The sequence below is a fragment of the Trichomycterus rosablanca genome, chromosome 1 (genome assembly GCF_030014385.1).
Source record: "Trichomycterus rosablanca isolate fTriRos1 chromosome 1, fTriRos1.hap1, whole genome shotgun sequence".
Taxonomy (NCBI): domain Eukaryota; kingdom Metazoa; phylum Chordata; class Actinopteri; order Siluriformes; family Trichomycteridae; genus Trichomycterus; species Trichomycterus rosablanca.
The window spans coordinates 70,313,282-70,334,176 of NC_085988.1; the positions used below are offsets into that span (position 1 = coordinate 70,313,282).

Below are 20,895 nucleotides of genomic sequence, written 5' to 3' on the forward strand. Positions count from 1 at the left end.
AGTGTTTACATAAAGAACATTAGAAAAAAGTAGACAATCCAAAATAAATTTAAGTCATGTCACACCAACCCATGTTCACTTGGTTTACACTCAGACTGGAGGGAGAGGGTGAAGACAAAAGCTTATAAGCAAGGTGCTATAAACACAAAGCAAGATTACACTGTAGGCAGGTACAGCAATAGCTCTATGCAAGTCTTGGCTTTAAATGTTTAGCATTTTTATTTTTTACACTGCTAAGAGGTTTATATAAGAAATTTAAATAAAAAGTCATGTCCGCTTAAAAATCATGTATGCATGTAAGCCTTTGTGTGCAGCCTTCTAGCTTTAATCGATAATAGAGATGTAGGAATGAAACCAAACATTCTGCCAAGGGATTCTAAAAGCAAAAATCAAACAAGGGCAGTGATAAGAGATCAAATAATTATAGTCAAAACTACAAATACTGGCCCAACAGGAGTACTGTCGATCTTTAGAACAGCGGAAAATTAAGGCACTTGCTGCAGAAAAGGGTGTACTTGTGTATCTTGCTGCACATCCTCCATATTTATCTGCACTGCATTATTAGGAGAAACAAATTTTAATTTTAAGAGTTTATACATGCGAGTAGTAATGGTTGGCTAAAACAAGACTTAATAATAACCTAATAATGACTCTGTGAGAGCATGTATTTGAAATAACATATGAATGAAGTAGGGAAAAGATGAATTTCCTTGAAAAATGCAATAACTCTTTATTAACCATTAAATAAACCTGCAGCATATTTTAAAAACTGGAATTTGGTTCATTAACCTGTAGCACAACATGACAGAATGAGGAGGTCCAAACTATGCCCAGGATTAACTCTTATTAAAAAAAACCTGGGGGGTTTAAAGGTGGTTTGCATCTGATGCAAAAAAATGTTTGCTTCTTCACCTGATCAGTTTAATAGCATTAGATTTAGTATTTTGGTGGACTGAGGCAAAGTTACAGCAAAGCACCTATCATAAAAATGTGTAACATTGAAAACAAACAAAAGAATACATTAGGGTACAAGAGAATACATCAAAAATGGCAAGACTTAGGTGAGAATGTGAGTGTGTGTGTGTTGGGGGTCTGTAACTCAGCAGTAAATTTGATATCAAAAGCCACTTAAGCAGTAACACAACCATGTTTGTTATTTTTCAGCTCAGTAGAAATCGGTGACAAGAAAATAGTAGAAATTTTGCTGGCAAGAAATTAATTAGAGCTTATGACATTCTGCAGTTTTATACAGATGATTTTAACCACCACCATTTAACAAAATATTTACAGCACCCGGTTTAGTGTGTGTGCATGCCATTGTTTTTGGGCTAAAAACTACAAAAAAGGAAATACATAAGATAAAATGTCTTCAGGGAAATAAACATCCATGTTATATGATACAATTCAAAGCTTAAATATAGGAATATTTTAACCAGCACATGCAGCCATGTATAGCCTGACAGAACCCCTTTTTTAACAAAAGAGAGGAGTTAGCTGGAGAAAAAGTGGATGGACAAGATTTCCTTTCAATTTCAAACTTGACATTAGAATAAACTGGAAGTCATTTGTTTCTTTGTTCAATCCAGCCTGTAAACTAAACAAAAGTAAAGCAAAAACAAAAAGAATTGTGTCCACTGCAGCAGAGAAAGATATGCCTGACTAGTTCGAAACACATTTGGGATCGCTGGCATATCCCAAAATGTCCACCAATCCACTCTGCATTTCTCCTCTTTAGTTCCACCCCAAAGATGCACCGGATTGCAGCAAACTGTAGCTCTGTTAGTTCTGCTGACAATACACCAAAGTGCCTTCCAGGCCACAAGAACGATGATCATGATTCCCACTCACAGTGAGAAGAGGAGAAGAAACAGATACAGAGTGTAATTAGACATGTCTGAAGTTCAGGAAAAACCCAGTGAGCAGGATGTGCTGGAGCGGCGACGTAGCCGGGCCATGGTGTTCATGCTGGAGCTGGATGGTTTCAGAGGCGTGTTGCATCCCTTGGCCTGTGGGAATCGCTGGTGGTAGCGGTCCAGGCGTAGATACTTAACAGTCACCAGTTTTCCTGGAAAGGAAGAGCACAAGAAGCAAGTTGCTCAATTAGAGCAGATTGTAAATAAGCACCCAATCAATTAAGACTGCAATGTTGTTTTTATTGTATTTCCCTTCCTTCAATTCCAATTATAAAATCCATTTACCATCAAACCAAGAGCCATGCAACGCCTTGAAAGCTTTCCCAGAGTGCTCTGCTGAAAGGCACTTCACATAAACACAACCCTGTGGGGAAACAATGTAGAATAAGAACTTTAATTTCAATTTTAGTTTTTGCACACTTCATAATCAAAAGACTGTTCTTTATATTTGTCAACAAGTGTTTATATACACCGACCAGGCATAACATTATGAGCACTGACAGGTGAAGTGAATAACACTGATTATCTCTTCATCACGGCACCTGTTAGTGGGTGGGATATATTAGACAGCAAGTGAACATTTTATCCTCAAAGTTGATGTGTTAGAAGCAGGAAAAATGAGTAAGCGTGAGGATTTGAGCGAGTTTGACAAGGGCCACATTGTGATGACTAGACGACTGGGTCAGAGCATCTTCAAAACTGCAGCTCTTGTGGGGTGTTCCCGGTCAGTATCTATCAAAAGTGGTCCAAGGAAAGAACAGTGGTAAACCGGCGACAGGGTCATGGGCGGCCAAGGCTTACTGATGCACATGGGGAGCGAAGGCTGGCCCGTGTGGTCCGATCCAACGGACAAGCTACTGTAGCTCAAATTGCTGAAGAACTTAATGCTGGTTCTGATAGAAAGGTGTCAGAATACATGCCTTGACAGGTCAGGGCTGTTTTGCAGCAAAAAGGGGACCAACACAGTATTAGGAAGGTGGTCATAATGTTATGCCTCATCGGTATATACACACACAAGCATACAGAATTCTACCACTATTATAAACAAAGCCATGAAAGAGAGAACCCACCTCTCTTGAGTTCTTATCGACTGCAATGTGGACGATCCCATCATTATCGCTGCACTTCTCCAGAATGGCTTCTTGTATGGCAAGATGCCAGTTTTCACCCACCTCCCTATCAACAAATAGATAGTAATGCAACGATAAATCGTCTGTCTTAACATGTTTATCATTTAAACCTGGTCTGATTTTCTCTGTGCAACTGAAATACAAGCAAATGTTTCAAGAACAATAAACCAGAATAGATCAGATACGAACTGCCTACCAAACTTGAACATAACTTGTGCTGGTTTGGCATACAAAGCTGCATTAAACAGTTTCCTTTACACATGAGCTTGTAATAGGAGAACGCTTCACTGACTTTTTGATTAAGGTAATTGCTCTATAAACTATTTTCTTTTACCTGCATTAATTTTATTTGTAATTATTTTGTTTTTTATTCATTATTATTATTTATTAGGATTTTAACATCATGTTTTATATTTTGTGTTTGAAATTAAACTTGTGAACTGATGAATCTTGTGTAATGAGTAACTACCGTTTCTGTCATGAATGTAACCAGTCATGGACAAGGATACGGGGAGAACATGCAAACTCCACACAGAAAGGACACGGACCGCCCCACCTGGGGATCGAACCTAGGACCGTCTTACAGTGCTACCCACAGAGCCACCGTGCCACCCTGTTTTTTTATTCAAGATAAGAAAAAGCAGACTGGGCTACTTGTAATAGCACACCAAGCAGAAACTAAATTTGAATCAGTGGAAGCTTGGATGTCTGTGGCGGCAAGAATAGCTCAGAGGTTAAAGTACTGGACTAGCAATCAGAAGGTCACTGGTTTAAGTCCAATTAACCCTCAATTGCTGGGATTGTAATGTGGATATATTGACTATAATCCACATTTTATTTGTACTGATAGGTGTACTTACATTACAGGATCAAACATGTTGCGAATCTTTAGACATGGTGTTAAGCTGTTTGGAGGTGAATTTCGCTGATCTAGAGGAAATGCTGGAAAGCAGAGCAAACAAAAAAGTATAAATCCAAATAATAAAACAAATTAGATTAAAAAAAAAATGAGGACTACAGGACATACAACAGTTACCTTTTCCTTGCCATACTTTGGGCAAAATGACATTAGGAAATGCTGGCTGAAGCCACCTCCACACTATGAAGTCAGCTCCTCGAATTCTCTGTGTTTCTGTCCTGACGCGAGATTCGTTTGCAGAGAGAAATGCAACAGCTTTGTCCCAAATTTTCATCATCTTCTTCCTGCCATGTAAACAAAATAAGCAAAGACAAGCAGATGAAGTCTAAATCACCCCAAGATCCTTCAATATTCTAGTGACTTAACACTACCACACTAACTTTTGACAATACTATATCAGGTAGGATAACTAAAAATATAAATGTACTAGAACACAGAAATCAATGTATTGTTTAACAGCATGTCTGAGTAAACAGTGTCAGGGTTTTTGTGCAACTGCTTTGGCTGGGCACAAATTTCAAACTAGTATACAAACAAGTATCTCTTAGTAGTACACCAACATTTTTGCTATACTCCTTAGAAAGTGGGGTGGTGCATTTGGGAAGCAACCAGTCCTCATTTTACTTTATCCTTGGGGTGGCACCGGGTGCTCCGGTTTCCTCCCTCAGTCCAAAGACATGCAAGTGAGGTGAATTGCAGATACAGTACAAAATGGTCCATGACTGTGTTTGACGTTAACTTGTGAACTGATGAATCTTGTGTAACGAGTAACTACCGTTTCTGTCATGAATGTAACCAAAGTGTGGAAAACATGACGTAAAAAATCTGAATAAACAAACAAACTTAACCCTTGAGTTTTTGCTTAATGACACAGATGCACTTAATAATGTTATTTACTCACATTGAGAGCTGTACAAATACAATATGCATTGAGACAAGAAGTGACAATGAGCCCACTACCACTGAGATTTGGGGTAAGAATCACAGCAATGTTACTGGCATGTCGATGACCAAACAGGCAAACCATTGGGAGGTGGACATCGGTAAAATAAGGAGGGTTGCGTCAGGAAGGGCACCCAACATAAAAACTGTGCCAAATCAAATATACGGACCTTAATTTGTGGTTGCACCCCCTAAATACAAAAGCAGCCAGGAAAAGAATAGCTGAAGTGTGACAGGACTATAAATGATGAATGAGCCCTGGTGTAATTCCTCACCTGTCCTGCGGCTGAACAAGGGAATCCCGCACATGAAAAATGGGCAAGTATGGCTGCAAATCCGGGTTCTCCTGGCATGCTTCTTTATGGCTTTTCAGCTCGTCTGCATACAAAAAAATAATTATCAGCCATATTATATCACAACTCTCCCTATATACAGAGAATAGCCTGAAGTCAGGAAAACAGGTAACATAGAGATGTGGCACCCATACCTATGATTCTCTCCACCATGTCATACATCTGCCTGGTCTCCTCCTTCTCCCTCCTCCATCGGTACTTCATGTACCAAATCACGCCAAAAATAGCACCAATTCCTGTGGGAAAGCAAGAATGCCTATGAATAAACATCTAACAACTAGAAATTCAAAGTTTATAAAATGAAACCAGGAACAAATAGTGCCTTTCCCTTCAATGTTCCCACTAAGTCAATTAACTAATAACTGACTGTCATTAGTTAATGGTTAACTAATATCTTTTTGATAGTTGCAGAATGTAAAATAAATAAAAATAAATAACAAAAGTATGACTACAATCAAATACTTCTGATGTGCTACACTGTTGTAAAAGAATTTAGGATATGATGCCTGGGCAGCGTTTTTAAATCTAGTTCAGGCCTTCGAAAATGCTGTAGTAATTTAAACTTCAAAACAGCTAGCTCTCACTATAGCAAAAGGTCTAAAAGTTAGGTGTTGCCTCTTTCCTTTACACACACACACACACACACACACACACACACACACACACACACACACATATATATACACATATATACACATATATATATATATATATATATATATATACATATATACAGGTCCTTCTCAAAAAATTAGCATATTGTGATAAAGTTCATTATTTTCCATAATGTAATGATAAAAATTAAACTTTCATATATTTTAGATTCATTGCACACCAACTGAAATATTTCAGGTCTTTTATTGTTTTAATACTGATGATTTTGGCATACAGCTCATGAAAATCCAAAATTCCTATCTCAAAAAATTAGCATATCATGAAAAGGTTCTCTAAACGAGCTATTAACCTAATCATCTGAATCAAGGAATTAACTCTAAACACCTGCAAAAGATTCCTGAGGCTTTTAAAAACTCCCAGCCTGGTTCATTACTCAAAACTGCAATCATGGGTAAGACTGCCGACCTGACTGCTGTCCAGAAGGCCATCATTGACACCCTCAAGCAAGAGGGTAAGACACAGAAAGAAATTTCTGAACGAATAGGCTGTTCCCAGAGTGCTGTATCAAGGCACCTCAGTGGGAAGTCTGTGGGAAGGAAAAAGTGTGGCAGAAAACGCTGCACAACGAGAAGAGGTGACCGGACCCTGAGGAAGATTGTGGAGAAGGGCCGATTCCAGACCTTGGGGGACCTGCGGAAGCAGTGGACTGAGTCTGGAGTAGAAACATCCAGAGCCACCGTGCACAGGCGTGTGCAGGAAATGGGCTACAGGTGCCGCATTCCCCAGGTCAGGCCACTTTTGAACCAGAAACAGCGGCAGAAGCGCCTGACCTGGGCTACAGAGAAGCAGCACTGGACTGTTGCTCAGTGGTCCAAAGTACTGTTTTCGGAAATCAAGGTGCCAGAGTCTGGAGGAAGACTGGGGAGAAGGAAATGCCAAAATGCCTGAAGTCCAGTGTCAAGTACCCACAGTCAGTGATGGTCTGGGGTGCCATGTCAGCTGCTGGTGTTGGTCCACTGTGTTTTATCAAGGGCAGGGTCAATGCAGCTAGCTATCAGGAGATTTTGGAGCACTTCATGCTTCCATCTGCTGAAAAGCTTTATGGAGATGAAGATTTCATTTTTCAGCACGACCTGGCACCTGCTCACAGTGAATGGTTTACTGACCATGGTATTACTGTGCTCAATTGGCCTGCCAACTCTCCTGACCTGAACCCCATAGAGAATCTGTGGGATATTGTGAAGAGAAAGTTGAGAGACACAAGACCCAACACTCTGGATGAGCTTAAGGCCGCTATCGAAGCATCCTGGGCCTCCATAACACCTCAGCAGTGCCACAGGCTGATTGCCTCCATGCCACGCCGCATTGAAGCAGTCATTTCTGCAAAAGGATTCCCGACCAAGTATTGAGTGCATAACTGAACATAATTATTTGAAGGTTGACTTTTTTTGTATTAAAAACACTTTTCTTTTATTGGTCGGATGAAATATGCTAATTTTTTTAGATAGGAATTTTGGGTTTTCATGAGCTGTATGCCAAAATCATCAGTATTAAAACAATAAAAGACCTGAAATATTTCAGTTGGTGTGCAATGAATCTAAAATATATGAAAGTTTAATTTGTATCATTACATTATGGAAAATAATGAACTTTATCACAATATGCTAATTTTTTGAGAAGGACCTGTATATATATATATATATATATATTTTTTTTTTTTACATTTTGGTGTATACATTAAGATTGGTGTGTCCATTAAGATGCCTAGGCGGCTTTTCCATGCTAAGCACATAGCGCTATGTTTACCGCTGGGCTGGTAGCACACTGGACTTTCATAGGATACACAGCAAAATTGCTTTCTGTTGGCAGAGCAAATGAGCGGTAAGCTTGAAATTATAAACACTACTAACAATACTGACTGACAGTATAGACAGTTTAATCACATGCAGTTTTGTATTAAATGTATTGTAGTTTAAAACAAGCACGCACTGGCAGTGTCGTCATTTGGAGACGTGAGGGGGAAAGAAACTAGCAAAAGAATAAAGTGGTAACATGAAACTTTGTTTTGTTAATCTAAAAGCAAATAAAATCATATTGAAGAGGTACAAGGTCACAACAAACAACTCTTGGATGGAGAAACTCACTATCTAAAATACAAACCCTCATTACACAGCTCAATAGTCAGTATGTCTTCATTTTTCACAATGTCATGTTAGATTTCACGTGGGACTAAACTATTCAAAATGTTATGAAACGGTGAGAATCAGTTTCTCTCCGCCATGTCCGTGCGCTGCAGCCTTTTTTGTGGTACTTTGAAAAGGGACAAAGTTCAATCACATCAAGCACAGTGGCAAACGGTAAATGTGCACTGTGTGATGCTCAAGGTAGCACAGCGGCAAGGTATGCGACACTGCCAGACTTTATAGAAACAATGTCACTAAGTGCAAAAGCAGTCATGTGAAAGCAGCCTTAGAAATGTACCGGCGATGACAAGAAGAACTCTGTAGATCACAGTGTAGAAAGCTCGCCGGAAACGGCAGGTGAAGGACATTCGAGGGTGAGTGGACTCCAGACGAGAGATGTCAGACACTTCCTCCACTGGCTGCGAAGGGTCATCTCCAATCAACCTGTATGTCAGGCGGAAGTAGACAAGAACACAAGACAAGAATTCCAAATTCATTAGAAAAAATTTCAGTCTGATTTACTTGCTGTTTTCAAAAGGTAATAAACTTGTAAAAACGAAAAATGTGATTTGTCAAACATAACTAAAAGAACAGGGACTTAGGAACATTTATTATTTGTAGTTTTGTATTTATTTGCTTTATGGTAACAATGGTATGTTGTAAACTGTTCGCTGTATTTGGCTTCTTTTAAAGATTTTAAGTCCTAAAAGTACAATAAAAAAACCCAGTTTAATTTTAACAGATTAAAAGAGGTATAAATGAGTACACATTAATACAATAATCTTGAATTATCATTCAAACCAAAGCTGGCATGCAAATGTTTTTTTTTAACCAAATCTGTCTAACCAATAACCATTATCTCAGTCAGCGACTGATGGATGGACTGTAGCCTTGTTGACATTTCATTGTATTGTGTCATTAAGACTTTATTGAATAAAGAATGTGTCATCAATTTTGCAATATGGCAATACATTAGAACATGACATCATCTTTTGGCTGGGAGATACCACGGCGGACCAATTGTCTCCATCCTGTCCTGTTTCGATTATCCTCCACACTCACTCTGACCACCTGAATGTCCTCCCTCACCGCTTATATAAACCTCTTTCTAGGTCTTCCTCTCCTTCTTCTGTCGGTTGGTTCTATCCTCAACACCTTTCTCCCAACACAACTCTCATCCCTCCTCTGCACATGCCCAAGCCACCTTAATCTCCTCCTTAACTTTGTCTCTAAAACATCCAACCTGCGCTACTGTTTAGAAATACAATTACATCCACTTCTGCACTTTTCTTTTGCTATATTGGGCTAAGATTTGTTTGAACGCCTGTTGTCTCTCCCTGCTGCTGATGTACAATAGCCAGTTTTAGACCTGCTCTTAATTTTAATATCACCTGTTAGCAGTTAAAATGATTTTACATGGCCTTTTAATAGCACTAATTAAATATTTTTTGTTATTGATTGGCTGATTGTTTAATTAACACCAACGAATAAGTATTAAAAATACAAAATACAAAGACCTTAAGAAAAGTGAAATTTAAAATAGAAAAAAAAACACAGGAGAAAGGGCAGTTTACAATAATAATGTTCTTTTTACCTCATACCGGCAACCTCTCCTGTTTTTATGATCCACTCTAGAGATGTTTGTATCCACTTTTCATAGGCGTTATTTTGATGCTGGGCATATCAAATACAATTTCAAACACATTATTGAACGACAGTATTGAATTAAAAACATGACACTGCAGAATGTAAACTATAAGTTGTGCATATTTTACAGACAGTTCAGTCAAGATTCACAGAGCAAAAACAAAACAAATTAAACATCCCCTCAGTAATTAAGAAAAGTATCCCCTCATGAATGTCATACACTTAGACATGTTTATTTTATTATGCAGACATCCAAAATAATGCATTTATATTGTAGTTATTTAGTAAGGACAAATGAGACGACGTTCAAATCATCAATATCATTAACAGTCATCATTAACAGTCTGACATAGTAAATGTGCAAACCTAACCTACCATCAAAAACTTAGTGGCCCCAGTGAGGGAAACACTTCTGTTTAATGGATCGTTGAGATCTTTGCAGTCATGTTCACCTAACAGAAATCAAATATCAGATTAATTAGAGAAATGCTAACTGCTCTTGTCCATAAACATGAGATCAAAGACTTTAGAACAGCAAAAAAAAAATCAAAATTAGGCAAATTCTTGCAACTGATAAACCGATCGCCATTAGTTGTGCATCAATTGTTAACCGACAAGTTTAAAATCTAAAAAACACATCATTAAGTTTCAGATAAAAAAAAAAAAACAGCTTAATGTAGCAAACATGATAGAACAATAATGACTGTTAGCACAACTAGCTCAGCATTTGGTAACTTACAGCCCAGGACCAGTGCTAATTTAATAAGCTAATTTAAGCACAGAGATGCAGACATGTCTTAAGGCTCTTTCTGACAATGCTGGTTTAATTTGCATATGATAAGCATTGTGCTCAGGTGGTGCAGTGGTCTAGACTTAATACTAACCTGCAATATCAGCCAGATGGTCATGCAGATGGAGGAGAAGACTGAGAATGATGTCTTTCTCTTTATGGCTCTAAAAAGAGAAATGCAAGAGCACTGATTTAAAAAGAGGGGTGTACATTGTTGCTAATTATACAAAACAATGGCTGTGTTTGAAATAGTCAAGTACATACTATTCTCGTACTGATGGGGCCCCAAATAAGTATGCAGTATTCAGTATGCAACTAAAACATTTTTTTTCTTTTAATTTTATTTTAGTAGGATTTTAAACTGTTTCACAGACTTATTTATGTAAATTTATGACAGGACAGATAATCACTCATTACACAAGATTCATTAGTTCAAGTTTAATGTCAACCACAGTTGAGTTCTTACACCTTTTACACAAGTATTTCCCAAAAATATTACTGTTAAACCCAAATTAAACAACATGCATGCACTTACGTATGCGCTGTCAAAGTCTGCGCCAAACGGATGTGTTCTGACTGTAAAAGAAGAAAAAAACTTTAGAGACAGAGTAAATGTAAGGGCTTTAACACACCAAGCTGTCCAGGAAGAAACATCCAGTGGGTTGGCAGTAATATTTTTAATCAGTCTATTTATCCTGCATCTTTGTCACAGCTCCACCAGGAAAACACTAGGTGCAAGGCATAAATACTTAGGACAAAGTGCATATTCATTGCAGAACTTCAGCCATGAATCCCTCAGACATAGCCAATCATGTCTACAGATGCCTGGCCAGCCCATACCACCTCAGAGATTCGAATATGAATTAGTGTGGGCTACCGTAATAGACTTCTACACCGCCAGAATATTTGTGATTGGCAGCTTCAACTTCGAAAACAGAGACAAACCCAGAAACTGGCAAACTAAAGAAAACAAATTACAAAGTACATAGTGTGCAGGGCTGTAAAATGAATAAAGAAAAATGTGTTTAAACTGCAGCAATTTAAACCATGGGACGAATGTGATGGTTGTGTAGTAACATAAACACTTAACCACTTCTATGTGCTAATGGCTTGATTTTCTAACACATGGTAGGAAAAAAAAAAAGTAAAGTAACGCAAAAAACAATGACATTTTAAAAATGCTGAGAGATGCTATTTATTTTGGAACAAAAAAATTATTACATACGTGAAAAGGCTATAAACATGAATAATAAATCATCTATAGTACACCCAAATTTCAATTTTGGTGGAGTACAGCTGTATGTATTTAAATCAGAGATGTGAAAGTTATGTGTGGAGGGTTGGAGTACACATGTACTTGCCCTGCCCTCTACTGATGCTGCCAGTACAGAATAAGCTGTGCTGTCTGGTGCTGTAAAGATATAAAACCATACTATACTGCAAACTGCTGTAGTATTTAACGGTTAATAAATAAAGAACCATTGTTATTATATACAACTGCTGTTCATTTAAATGTATTGCCCTCTATTGGAATATTTATATTGATTGATTGCATGGTTCAGTTTATATTACTCTGCATTAGGCAACTCCACCTCAACAGCCAAACGCAGCTTCTCTCATAGGGTGTGTTCGAAAACCTAGTAAGCTCTCTACATAGACAGCATTTTATGTCATCCTATGCGCGCTCCTGAGAAGTAGGCTGTTTTAATTCTTAGATGCCTTAAAATGCTGTCTACTAAGACACCTTAAATCTTAACGCTATTTTGACAGAATAACGAGGGAGCATCCGATGCTGCCTTAGCGGTGAAGGCAACCCCAGTATTCAGTGCGGCACAACTTTTCTTACAAAAAAAATAAAAAAATATGGCGGACGGTGCGGAGTTATTTTCAAACGTATATAAATTATTATTGATTTTTGTTAGTTATGGTCAACGAATTTAACCGTTTTCGGTACACGGAGGGAGATGTTAGTTTACATGCTAGCATGTTGTGCCACCCCATCCCATTGGTTTTAATGGCTTGAGGATAACTGTGTTAGCTTAGTAAGCGAAAACTGATGAAATCGCTAAGTAGTGCGTTCGAATAGTCTGCCTTATAAGTCAATGACTTATTAGAATCCTCTCTACTTAGGCAGCTGCCTATATAGGCAGTAAGACAGCAAGGCAGCTTACTAGGTTTTCAAAACCCACCCATAGTATACGCTAATAGTGGTTATGCTACTACGAACCAGGAAGTCAATATAATACTCAGCTTTACAATAATCTGTTAACAGACAAAAACATTTCACAGTCAAAAGCATGTTTAACTTATTTAATCCTAGCACAACAGTACAAGCAACAGTCAACGCATATCAGTTGGGCAGTACCACGGCTAAACTGGTGGACTGGGTCCCACACAGCAACAATTAGAGTAGAAAATCAAACTCAATTACCCAGGGCCTGTCTAAGTTCTTCCTGTATCCTTTTGGTTTACTACTGTGCACTTTACTTTCCAGTCACTTTCTACAGACATGCAGGGATTGAATGCCTTGCATGCAGTCTCTTTAGGACCACCTGAAACCCTGACCCAGATGAAGCAGTTAATAAAAATAAAATAAATAAGAAATATTGGTTTGTCAAATAATAACTGAACCGTAGTTGTTTTGATATGACAAAATCCAGTGCTCTTTAAAAAAAGTTTGGACACTGTTGTGTGCATTGATTCACCTAGCCTGAAACAACAAACAACTGCTAAATGCTAAACTGGTGCAGACGAGTGAAGACATAACAAAAACTATAGTCAAGACAGTGCCTAACAACAGCTCGATGTCTTACAATCAGTGTCTCAGGGCACTAGCGCACAATTACAATTCTAGAAAGGACTGATGAAGGCAGACAGACAAAACACAAACACTCGTTCTTTGAATCACTATAGTGACCTTCACTCCTCTTAATGGCAAGTTAAAAGCCAAGAATTAACACAACCAGGGACCTGGATGTTGTAATCAGACATACTTCACTGAAACTCAGTGGGGCCAGACAGGAAGCTGTACACAGAGGGACAAAGTCAAGCCAAGAATTTTCATTTGAACAGCATATAGCTTTGTGTGTTTCCGAACTGGACATTAAGTCATCACTAGGGATGTAACGATACACTCTACCCACAATGTGATTCACAATACTGGGTTCACGATACGATTTTTTTCCCGATTTTTTAAACTGAAATTGTAGACAAATGATGAGTTTCCTTTTTATTTCTCTTAAAAAAATAAAATAAAATACTGTATTTGTGATTATCTTTTATTTATCTAAATAATGAATGCCCTTTTATTTCTGAGGTAGGTACAAACTATGCAAAACTATTTTGAATTAAGCCCAATTTGGCTGAAAACCCCCGAATTTGGCAAGCAGGCATACAGCGCCAGTGACGTCAACCAAGCGAGGTGTATAGCGCCAGTGCCCTCTGCTGTTTAAAGTGAGCATCGATTTATTTTACATGTCAAATCAATTTAAATCGTGGAATTTTTAAATCGGTTATTAACTGTATTGTGGTGCATCGTTACATCCCTAGTCATCACTAACACTTTTGAGCATGCGACAACAAACCAATCTGAACGACGGAGTTCTCTGGCACCCAGAAAAACACCGCTCCTTATATTATGCATTTATATTAGTTAAATAATAAATGGCAAACATTTCTATCACTGGAGTTATGTGCACCTGTGTGTAACTTTTTTTCCACAAAATGATATGGATATTTGGTACCTGTCCCAGAGTATTAATTTATTAGGATTTTAACGTCATGTTTTACACACTTTGGTTACATTCATGACTGAAATGATAGTTACTCATTACACAAGATTCATCAGTTCACAAGTGTAATGTCAAACACAGTCATGGACAATGTTGTATCTCCAATTTATCTCACTTGCATGTCTTCGGACTGTTGGAGGAAACCGGAGCTCTCGGAAGAAAACCCACACAGACACTGGGAGAAGATGCAAACTCCACACAGAAAGGACCCGGGCCACCGCACATGGGCATAGAACCAAAGACCTTCTTGCTGTGAGGTGACAGTGCTACCCACTGAGGCAACGTGTCGCCTGTCCCAGAGTGAAGTGTAAACTCTGTTTATCAGGAAGTTGTCAGGAAGAGCTTTAATATACCAACTGCATTTCAGTTTATTGATCTGCATGGCCATTTTACGGTTTGCTACCAATTTGTGTAAAATCTACATTCTGACTGCTGAACTTGATCTGTTTACAACATTTACGCTCTTACAGTACTACATAACTGCCACATTTACTATATTAGACAGCATGTTTGACTGGGTGTGGCTTTAAACCCACATGTGGCTCAGATATAAATGTCTGCATATTTTATATTTATTATCAGTAGCTAGTGATGATATAACCACAGACAATCTGGTCAATAATATATTTTTAATTACAACTTACGAATTAAGGTTTTATTTAACCTATTGAAGTTTTTTTGTTACTTGGCTCCATAGTTAGTGATTTATATAAACTATTTATTTAATTTACTTTTTAGCCATTGGAAATGGGCTAAAAGACCCAAGCATGACAAAAAACAGTAAATAAAATACCCAGAACAGAAATAGTTCAAAAATCAGTCTTTGAATTGCACCCAGCCTTCATGTCATGGTCTAAATTTTAAGCTCAGTTTAGGTATCCAACCTTTGAATAGTTTAAAAGCAAACAAAATTAGGGTTTTGAAGAAGACTAGTCAGTTTCAAGTTCAAGTTTTGACATGATGTGGCAGGGCCTAAAAGTGGCAGTTTATGCTCTTTAGCCCTTGAATGCGGTGGAATTAAAGCAATTGTGCAAAGACAGATAAGCCAAAATTCCTCTGAAGCAATGTGAGAAAATGATCTATGATTATCAGAAGTGTTTGATTGCAATCCTGGTGCTAAAGGTGGCACAAACAGTCTTACACATTTTAAGGGGCAGTTACTTTCTTACATTAGTTATATAGGTGTTGCATACCCTTTTTACTTCAATAAATAAAAATATATATTTTACGCTGTGTTTAGAATTTTCTTATGCCATATTACATTTTGTATGAGGGAGAAAATACCTTTGTGGAGCACTGTAAATATTACAATTCATTGCCTGGTATTTTTTTCTTAATGGAAAAAAAGCAAATGTTTTAGCAATTAACAAAATGTAAAACTCGCCAGCATCATTTATCCATGTAATGAACCCAGTGACCATATACAGTTAACAGTGCTGATTATAGTCAGAAAAAGACAGCAAAAAGCTCAGTCTAGCCTCAGACTTCCAAAGTCTCTGGAGAGATGAGCAATTAGTCTGTTTTAGTTCGCCTGTGACCTAGATGTCTGTCTGCCACTTGCTCTTCGGTCCAAACTCTCTAAGCACACCACACACTAATGCTCTTATAGTACACCCGCCGGCTACCTCAGCCAGAACTGTGCTAGACATCAAACACACTGCTGCTGTGTTCCCCAATCCTGCTCCTAGATTAAAGAATTAGAGCACTATACATTTAAATCTTTCCCTGTTTAATACTCACAAATTTAAAAGTTTTAACTGACAGTTTGTGTTGTATGTTTCCAGAGATTAAACTGAACAAGGCATAGTTCATTCAGGACTAGGACAGAAAACTTGAAACAAATATAGAAACTATAAATCAATAGTTTGCTTAATGTTATGCCAGTTAGTTGACATTTTGGACTAAAAATAAAATGAAATTAAGATACAATAAATTGGTAATTGCATTAAATCAGTACTTAGTAACCCCTCCCTTAGCAGCTACAAAAGCCTGAAAATAACCCATGTTTCCTTACAGAATGCTTCGAGCTTCAAAACTCTGGCTCGTCTTGCATGCACAGCATGTTTTAGATATTATTACAGATTTTTTGAAACTATAATAAAGGGAGGGCTATTTCAAAAGTTTAGTGTTCATGTAGTTCATATTAGATTTTAAGGTATGTAATGCTTCAATCCTTTTTACTTTACTAAAACACAAGACTTTTGTCAAAGGAGACAATGAGGGCTTGGATAGAATCATGATATTGGCTTTGTTTGTGATAGTTAAAAATGTCGGTCTGTAAATATGTGGAACTTTCACCGCATGGTAAATTTAAAAAATTTAAAAACCGAACACAAACAAAATGTTTGTGACGGTTCGAAACTATTACTCTGCATATCTGATACGTTTTTTGTTCTGTAAATATAACTGTTTGAGTAGATTAGCCATTAGTGCTAACTAATTTCTATGGTATCAGTGAGCATCAGTGCCCAAGCAGTTTTTTTTTCATATCTGCCGAAGCAGCATGTCATGAAGTCACTCAGTATGAACATTAAACAGCAATCACTAACTATTGCATCTTCGTTATCATGATGTTCTGCATTTTTTACTGAAATTTACATTCACTATTAACTTTGTGCAGTCATATTAAATAAAGTTTGAAAATGCAACCATGTACTACTTAATGAATGCTGTTTGAAAGTGCACCCAAAGCTATCACAAAAACCTTAAATTTTACACGAAATTTTCCTCTAACACCCATGCACTCCATATTTTAACTTAAGAGCAAATAAGGGTCATGCATTTATATTAGTTAAATAATGAATACCAAACATTACTACTACTGTGCATGTTAAACCTGTTTGTATCTGTCCCAGTATAAACTCTGCTTATCATCTTATAATAACTACACTAATGTCAGGAGGAGCTTTAATATACCACCTGCATCAGTTTTATTTATTTATTTATATATATATATATATATATATATATATATACTATATATATATATATATATATATATATATATATATATATATATATATATATATATATATATATATATATATATATATATATATACTATATATATATATATAGTACAGGCCAAAAGTTTGGACACACCTTCTCATTCCTGTGGTTTTTCTTAATTTTTTTTTAATTTTCTACATTGAAGATTAATACTAAAGACATCCAAACTATGAAGGAACACATATGGAATTATGTAGTAAACAAAAAAGTGTTAAACAAACCAGAATATGTTTTATATTTTAGATTCTTCAAAGTAGCCATCTTTTGCTTTAATGACAGATTTGCACACTCTTTGAAATTTTCTCAACCAGCTTTATTAGGTTTCCACCTGGAATGGTTTTCAATGAATGTTTGTGCCTTGTCTAGAGTGAATTTTTGGAATTTGTTGCTTTTTTAATGTGTTTGAGACCATCAGTTGGGTTGTGCAGAGGTAGAGTTGGTAAAATATAAAACATATTCTGGTTTGTTTAACACTTTTTGGTTCACTACATAACTCTTCATAGTTTGGATGTCTTCAGTATTAATCTACAATGTAGAAAATAAAAATAATCAAGAAAAAACATTGAAGAGAAGGTGTGTCCAAACTTTTGGCTGGTGTGTCCAAACTTTTGGCCTGTACTGTATATATAAAACAATTTAGTTTTTATTATGTATTTTTTTATTACATGTGGCATTTAAATGTTTTTGCTAAAATGGGTTCCCTACACTTACTAGCCAAAAAACTAATGTAAAGAAAGACACACTGTCTTTAATCTTTGGTTAATCTTTTATGTTCCTAATGTGTGTCCAATGTATAAAATAAGTACATTTTATTGTTCATGTTTGTTTTTTGGAAAGGACGTGTAAGCTATTTTTACTTAATGAACTACCAGAATATAAAATTTAATTTAGGTTTTCAAATTTCTGCATAAGAGCATACAACAGCACTTTGTAAATCTGTGTTGGAATGAAGCACTGGTCTAACAAGGAAGCAATATTTATAAAAGTCATATTAAGACTGTTATAAGACTGTTAAGGGCAGTTGTAGCCTAGTGGTTAAGGTACTGGACTAGTAATCTGAAGGTTGCTGGTTCAAGCCCCACCACTGCCAGGTTGCCACCGTTGGGCCCTTGAGCAAGGACCTTAAGCCTCAATTGCATAAAAGCATCTGCTAAATGCCGAAAACGTAAATGTAAAGATATAATGTGAAAGACAACTTTAGCAGAATAGCTGTAACTAGACTGGCCCAATCAGTTTAAATTAACTAGAACTGCAACTAGGGTTGAACGAGAATTCCCTCCAATCTTTTTCCACCAAACATTTTGGTACAAAGTCTTAAAGTATCCATACATATTTCACATACGTATATTTCTACAGCAACTAAGTGGGATAGACTGCATGTTATAAACAACGTCAACGGATCAGACATCATTTAAGCAAATTAGGCCAGTATTGTCTGGTACGGATACTCTGGTTTAGATACCCACCTAACCCTATATCTAAAATGACAGTAGTATGCTTTTTTGTTATACTGCACACCTCTACTTACAACCCTAGTTGAAGAAGAGTCGCAGCATCTAAAGTGCGTTGGCATAAGTGAATACAGACAGAGAGACAGAAGTATGATACCTACCAGCCACAGTATCTGATGCCCCAGTGCCCCTCATATGCAGGTACATGAGTCCGAGTAGCAGGAAGAAGAGGCAGGCGGCGGACAAGAGGAACATAGACAAATAATGCGCACTGAATCCTCCTGTGGAGGAAAGCTCCTCTCGTTTAAACTGCTCGAGCAACTCGTCCTCGGGTACAGTGTCTTTTGGTTTGGGGCTGTACGTATGGTTGGAGCCGGTGTGGTTCGAGTGGTTGGCGGTGTAGGTCGAGGGCAGGTTGTTGTAGGAGCTGAACCGCGGTCTGAGTCCGAAGCCAATCGCATCGTCGCTGTTCTTGTCGCTTTCCCCGTTTTCACTGCTGACGCGGGATCTTTTTAAATAGTTCCGACTCAGAGACGTCGTATCTTTATAACCGTCGTCTTCGTCACCCGCCATGTTTGGGAGTGAGCTCGTTCCTGGCAGCTTTTCCCGACCGGTGTCTGAGTCCCAGACGCTTTTGTATGGGGTGGACGTGAACCTGGAGACAGTGCGTCTGGAAAGCAGGCGGCGTTCACGATCCCGTTCGTCCTCCTCGTCGTCGTCCTGGTCTTCATCTGAATCACTGTAATCCACGGCGGTTTTACTGCTGTGAGAAGCTCCACTCCCGTTCAGAATCCGACCGGTTCTTTCGTTTCCCTCCTCGAAATCGTTGCTCTCTGCCAGCACGTTATCATCCTCCCCCTCCAAATTAGAGACCTCCAGGCTAGCTTTTCCTCTATTACGGTCTGCCCACAATGGAGGACTGACGGCGCTCCGTCTGCGCTCAGAAAGTGGAGATTTACTGTTTAAGCCGACTCCAGTACTCCTGCGCGTTTCTTGCGCAGGCCTTGCCGAGAGTAGCACAGAGCCTCGGTCTCTCCTGTCCGCCTTCTTCTGTGGCGCCTCCGCGTCCGACTCGTCCGAGCTAAAGCCCAGTACAAACTTTCCGCTCGTTTCGGCGCGTTTCGCGTTCACAACCGGTCGAGCACCGGCACCGCGGGTCGAGTTCGACTGTTTGACGTCATCGCCAGCCGGTCTGGGTCTGGCCCGGAGCGCAGCCGCAGCCACCGTGTGTCCGCTCGCGCCCCCGCCAATACTGCTGCAGCTAATGCTAATGCTAACGCTGCTACCGTTCCTCCCCTTACCGGCCCGGTTTCTCTGCTGTTGCTGTTCTTCACGCAGCTTCTTCAGCTTCTTTAGATAGACTGGACGCGTGTTCTCGGTAACCGGACCCGGTGTGAAACCGAAGCGCTTCAGCTCGGAGAAAAGCTCCTCGTCCGTAAGCTGCGCCGACGCCATCTTTGCACGAAACTCGCACAGAAAGGTGCGCTAAAGGAAGTGACGTACATAGAAGTAGCAAAACCAGACCCTAAACTTTTACTTTAACTGCTAAATATATTATTAACACACTTTTTACACTACATTTTTACACTAAAATGAAACGTTTTTGCATCAATTTACATTTTAACTTATATTTATGTATTATTTACTATTTATGTACTATTTATGTTTCGTACTAAGTAGCATATTGTCAGTGGCCATTAATATACCATCAAAATTACCATCAAAATTAAGTGAATGTATCAAATATCAAAAGGTTCTAAGCAAGAAGGAGCTTTCTCTGCTACAAATCATGACTAAACTGAAGACTTCTAAGAGGCCTGTGCATGGCATTAAATGCTTTGCCAAAACTGAATTCCTTGTATCCAAACCAAGATCAGGTAGATCCAAAGTGACCCAGTCCTTGTACCACAAAACATAAAGCTTTGTTCACAGAGACAGAACAGCAGATCTGCAAAGATACAGAACAGTCAGAACATAGAATAGAAGGCCTCTATTTGTCATATAGTCATAGCCTAGTAGTTAAGGTACTGGACTAGTAATCAGAAGGTCACTGGTTCAAGCCCCACTACTGCCAGGTTGCTGCTGTTGGTCCCCTGAGCAAGGCCCTTAACCCTCAATTGCTCAGACTGTATATTGTAACTGTAAATGTAAA

General features: G+C 38.2%; 2 protein-coding genes across 2 annotated transcripts in view; one reads left to right on the plus strand and one right to left on the minus strand.

The window, feature by feature from the left end:
• Positions 1-705: 705 nt before the first annotated feature.
• Positions 706-20,287, minus strand: lemd3 (LEM domain containing 3). The gene is made up of 13 exons (XM_062995892.1): positions 18,905-20,287; positions 11,028-11,068; positions 10,587-10,656; positions 10,078-10,154; positions 9,650-9,729; positions 8,354-8,499; positions 5,392-5,493; positions 5,180-5,282; positions 4,080-4,246; positions 3,904-3,985; positions 2,984-3,089; positions 2,199-2,277; positions 706-2,065 (listed from the first exon to the last, which is right to left on the minus strand). Exons 1-13 carry the CDS (start codon positions 20,196-20,198, stop codon positions 1,902-1,904), a joined length of 2,511 nt encoding a protein of 836 aa, XP_062851962.1. The 5' UTR covers positions 20,199-20,287; the 3' UTR covers positions 706-1,901.
• The window catches only part of wif1 (wnt inhibitory factor 1), a 31,222-nt gene continuing 30,036 nt past the window's right edge, over positions 19,710-20,895 (plus strand). The window contains exon 1 of the mRNA XM_062995915.1: positions 19,710-20,223. The gene's annotated coding sequence lies outside the window, so the exon portion shown is untranslated. The remainder of the gene's footprint in view (positions 20,224-20,895) is intronic.

Bases quoted from the DNA above. Each gene is read 5' to 3' on its own strand.
- lemd3 (XM_062995892.1), bottom strand. From the start codon at position 20,198: ATGGCGTCGGCGCAGCTTACGGACGAGGAGCTTTTCTCCGAGCTGAAG. The intron at 11,069-18,904 runs GTAGGTATCATA...CTTCTTTTACAG, and splicing joins GGCATCAGATACTGTGGCTG to TCAGAACACATCCGTTTGGC. The intron at 8,500-9,649 runs GTAAAAAGAACA...CCTGACATACAG, and splicing joins GGAGAGGTTGCCGGTATGAG to GTTGATTGGAGATGACCCTT.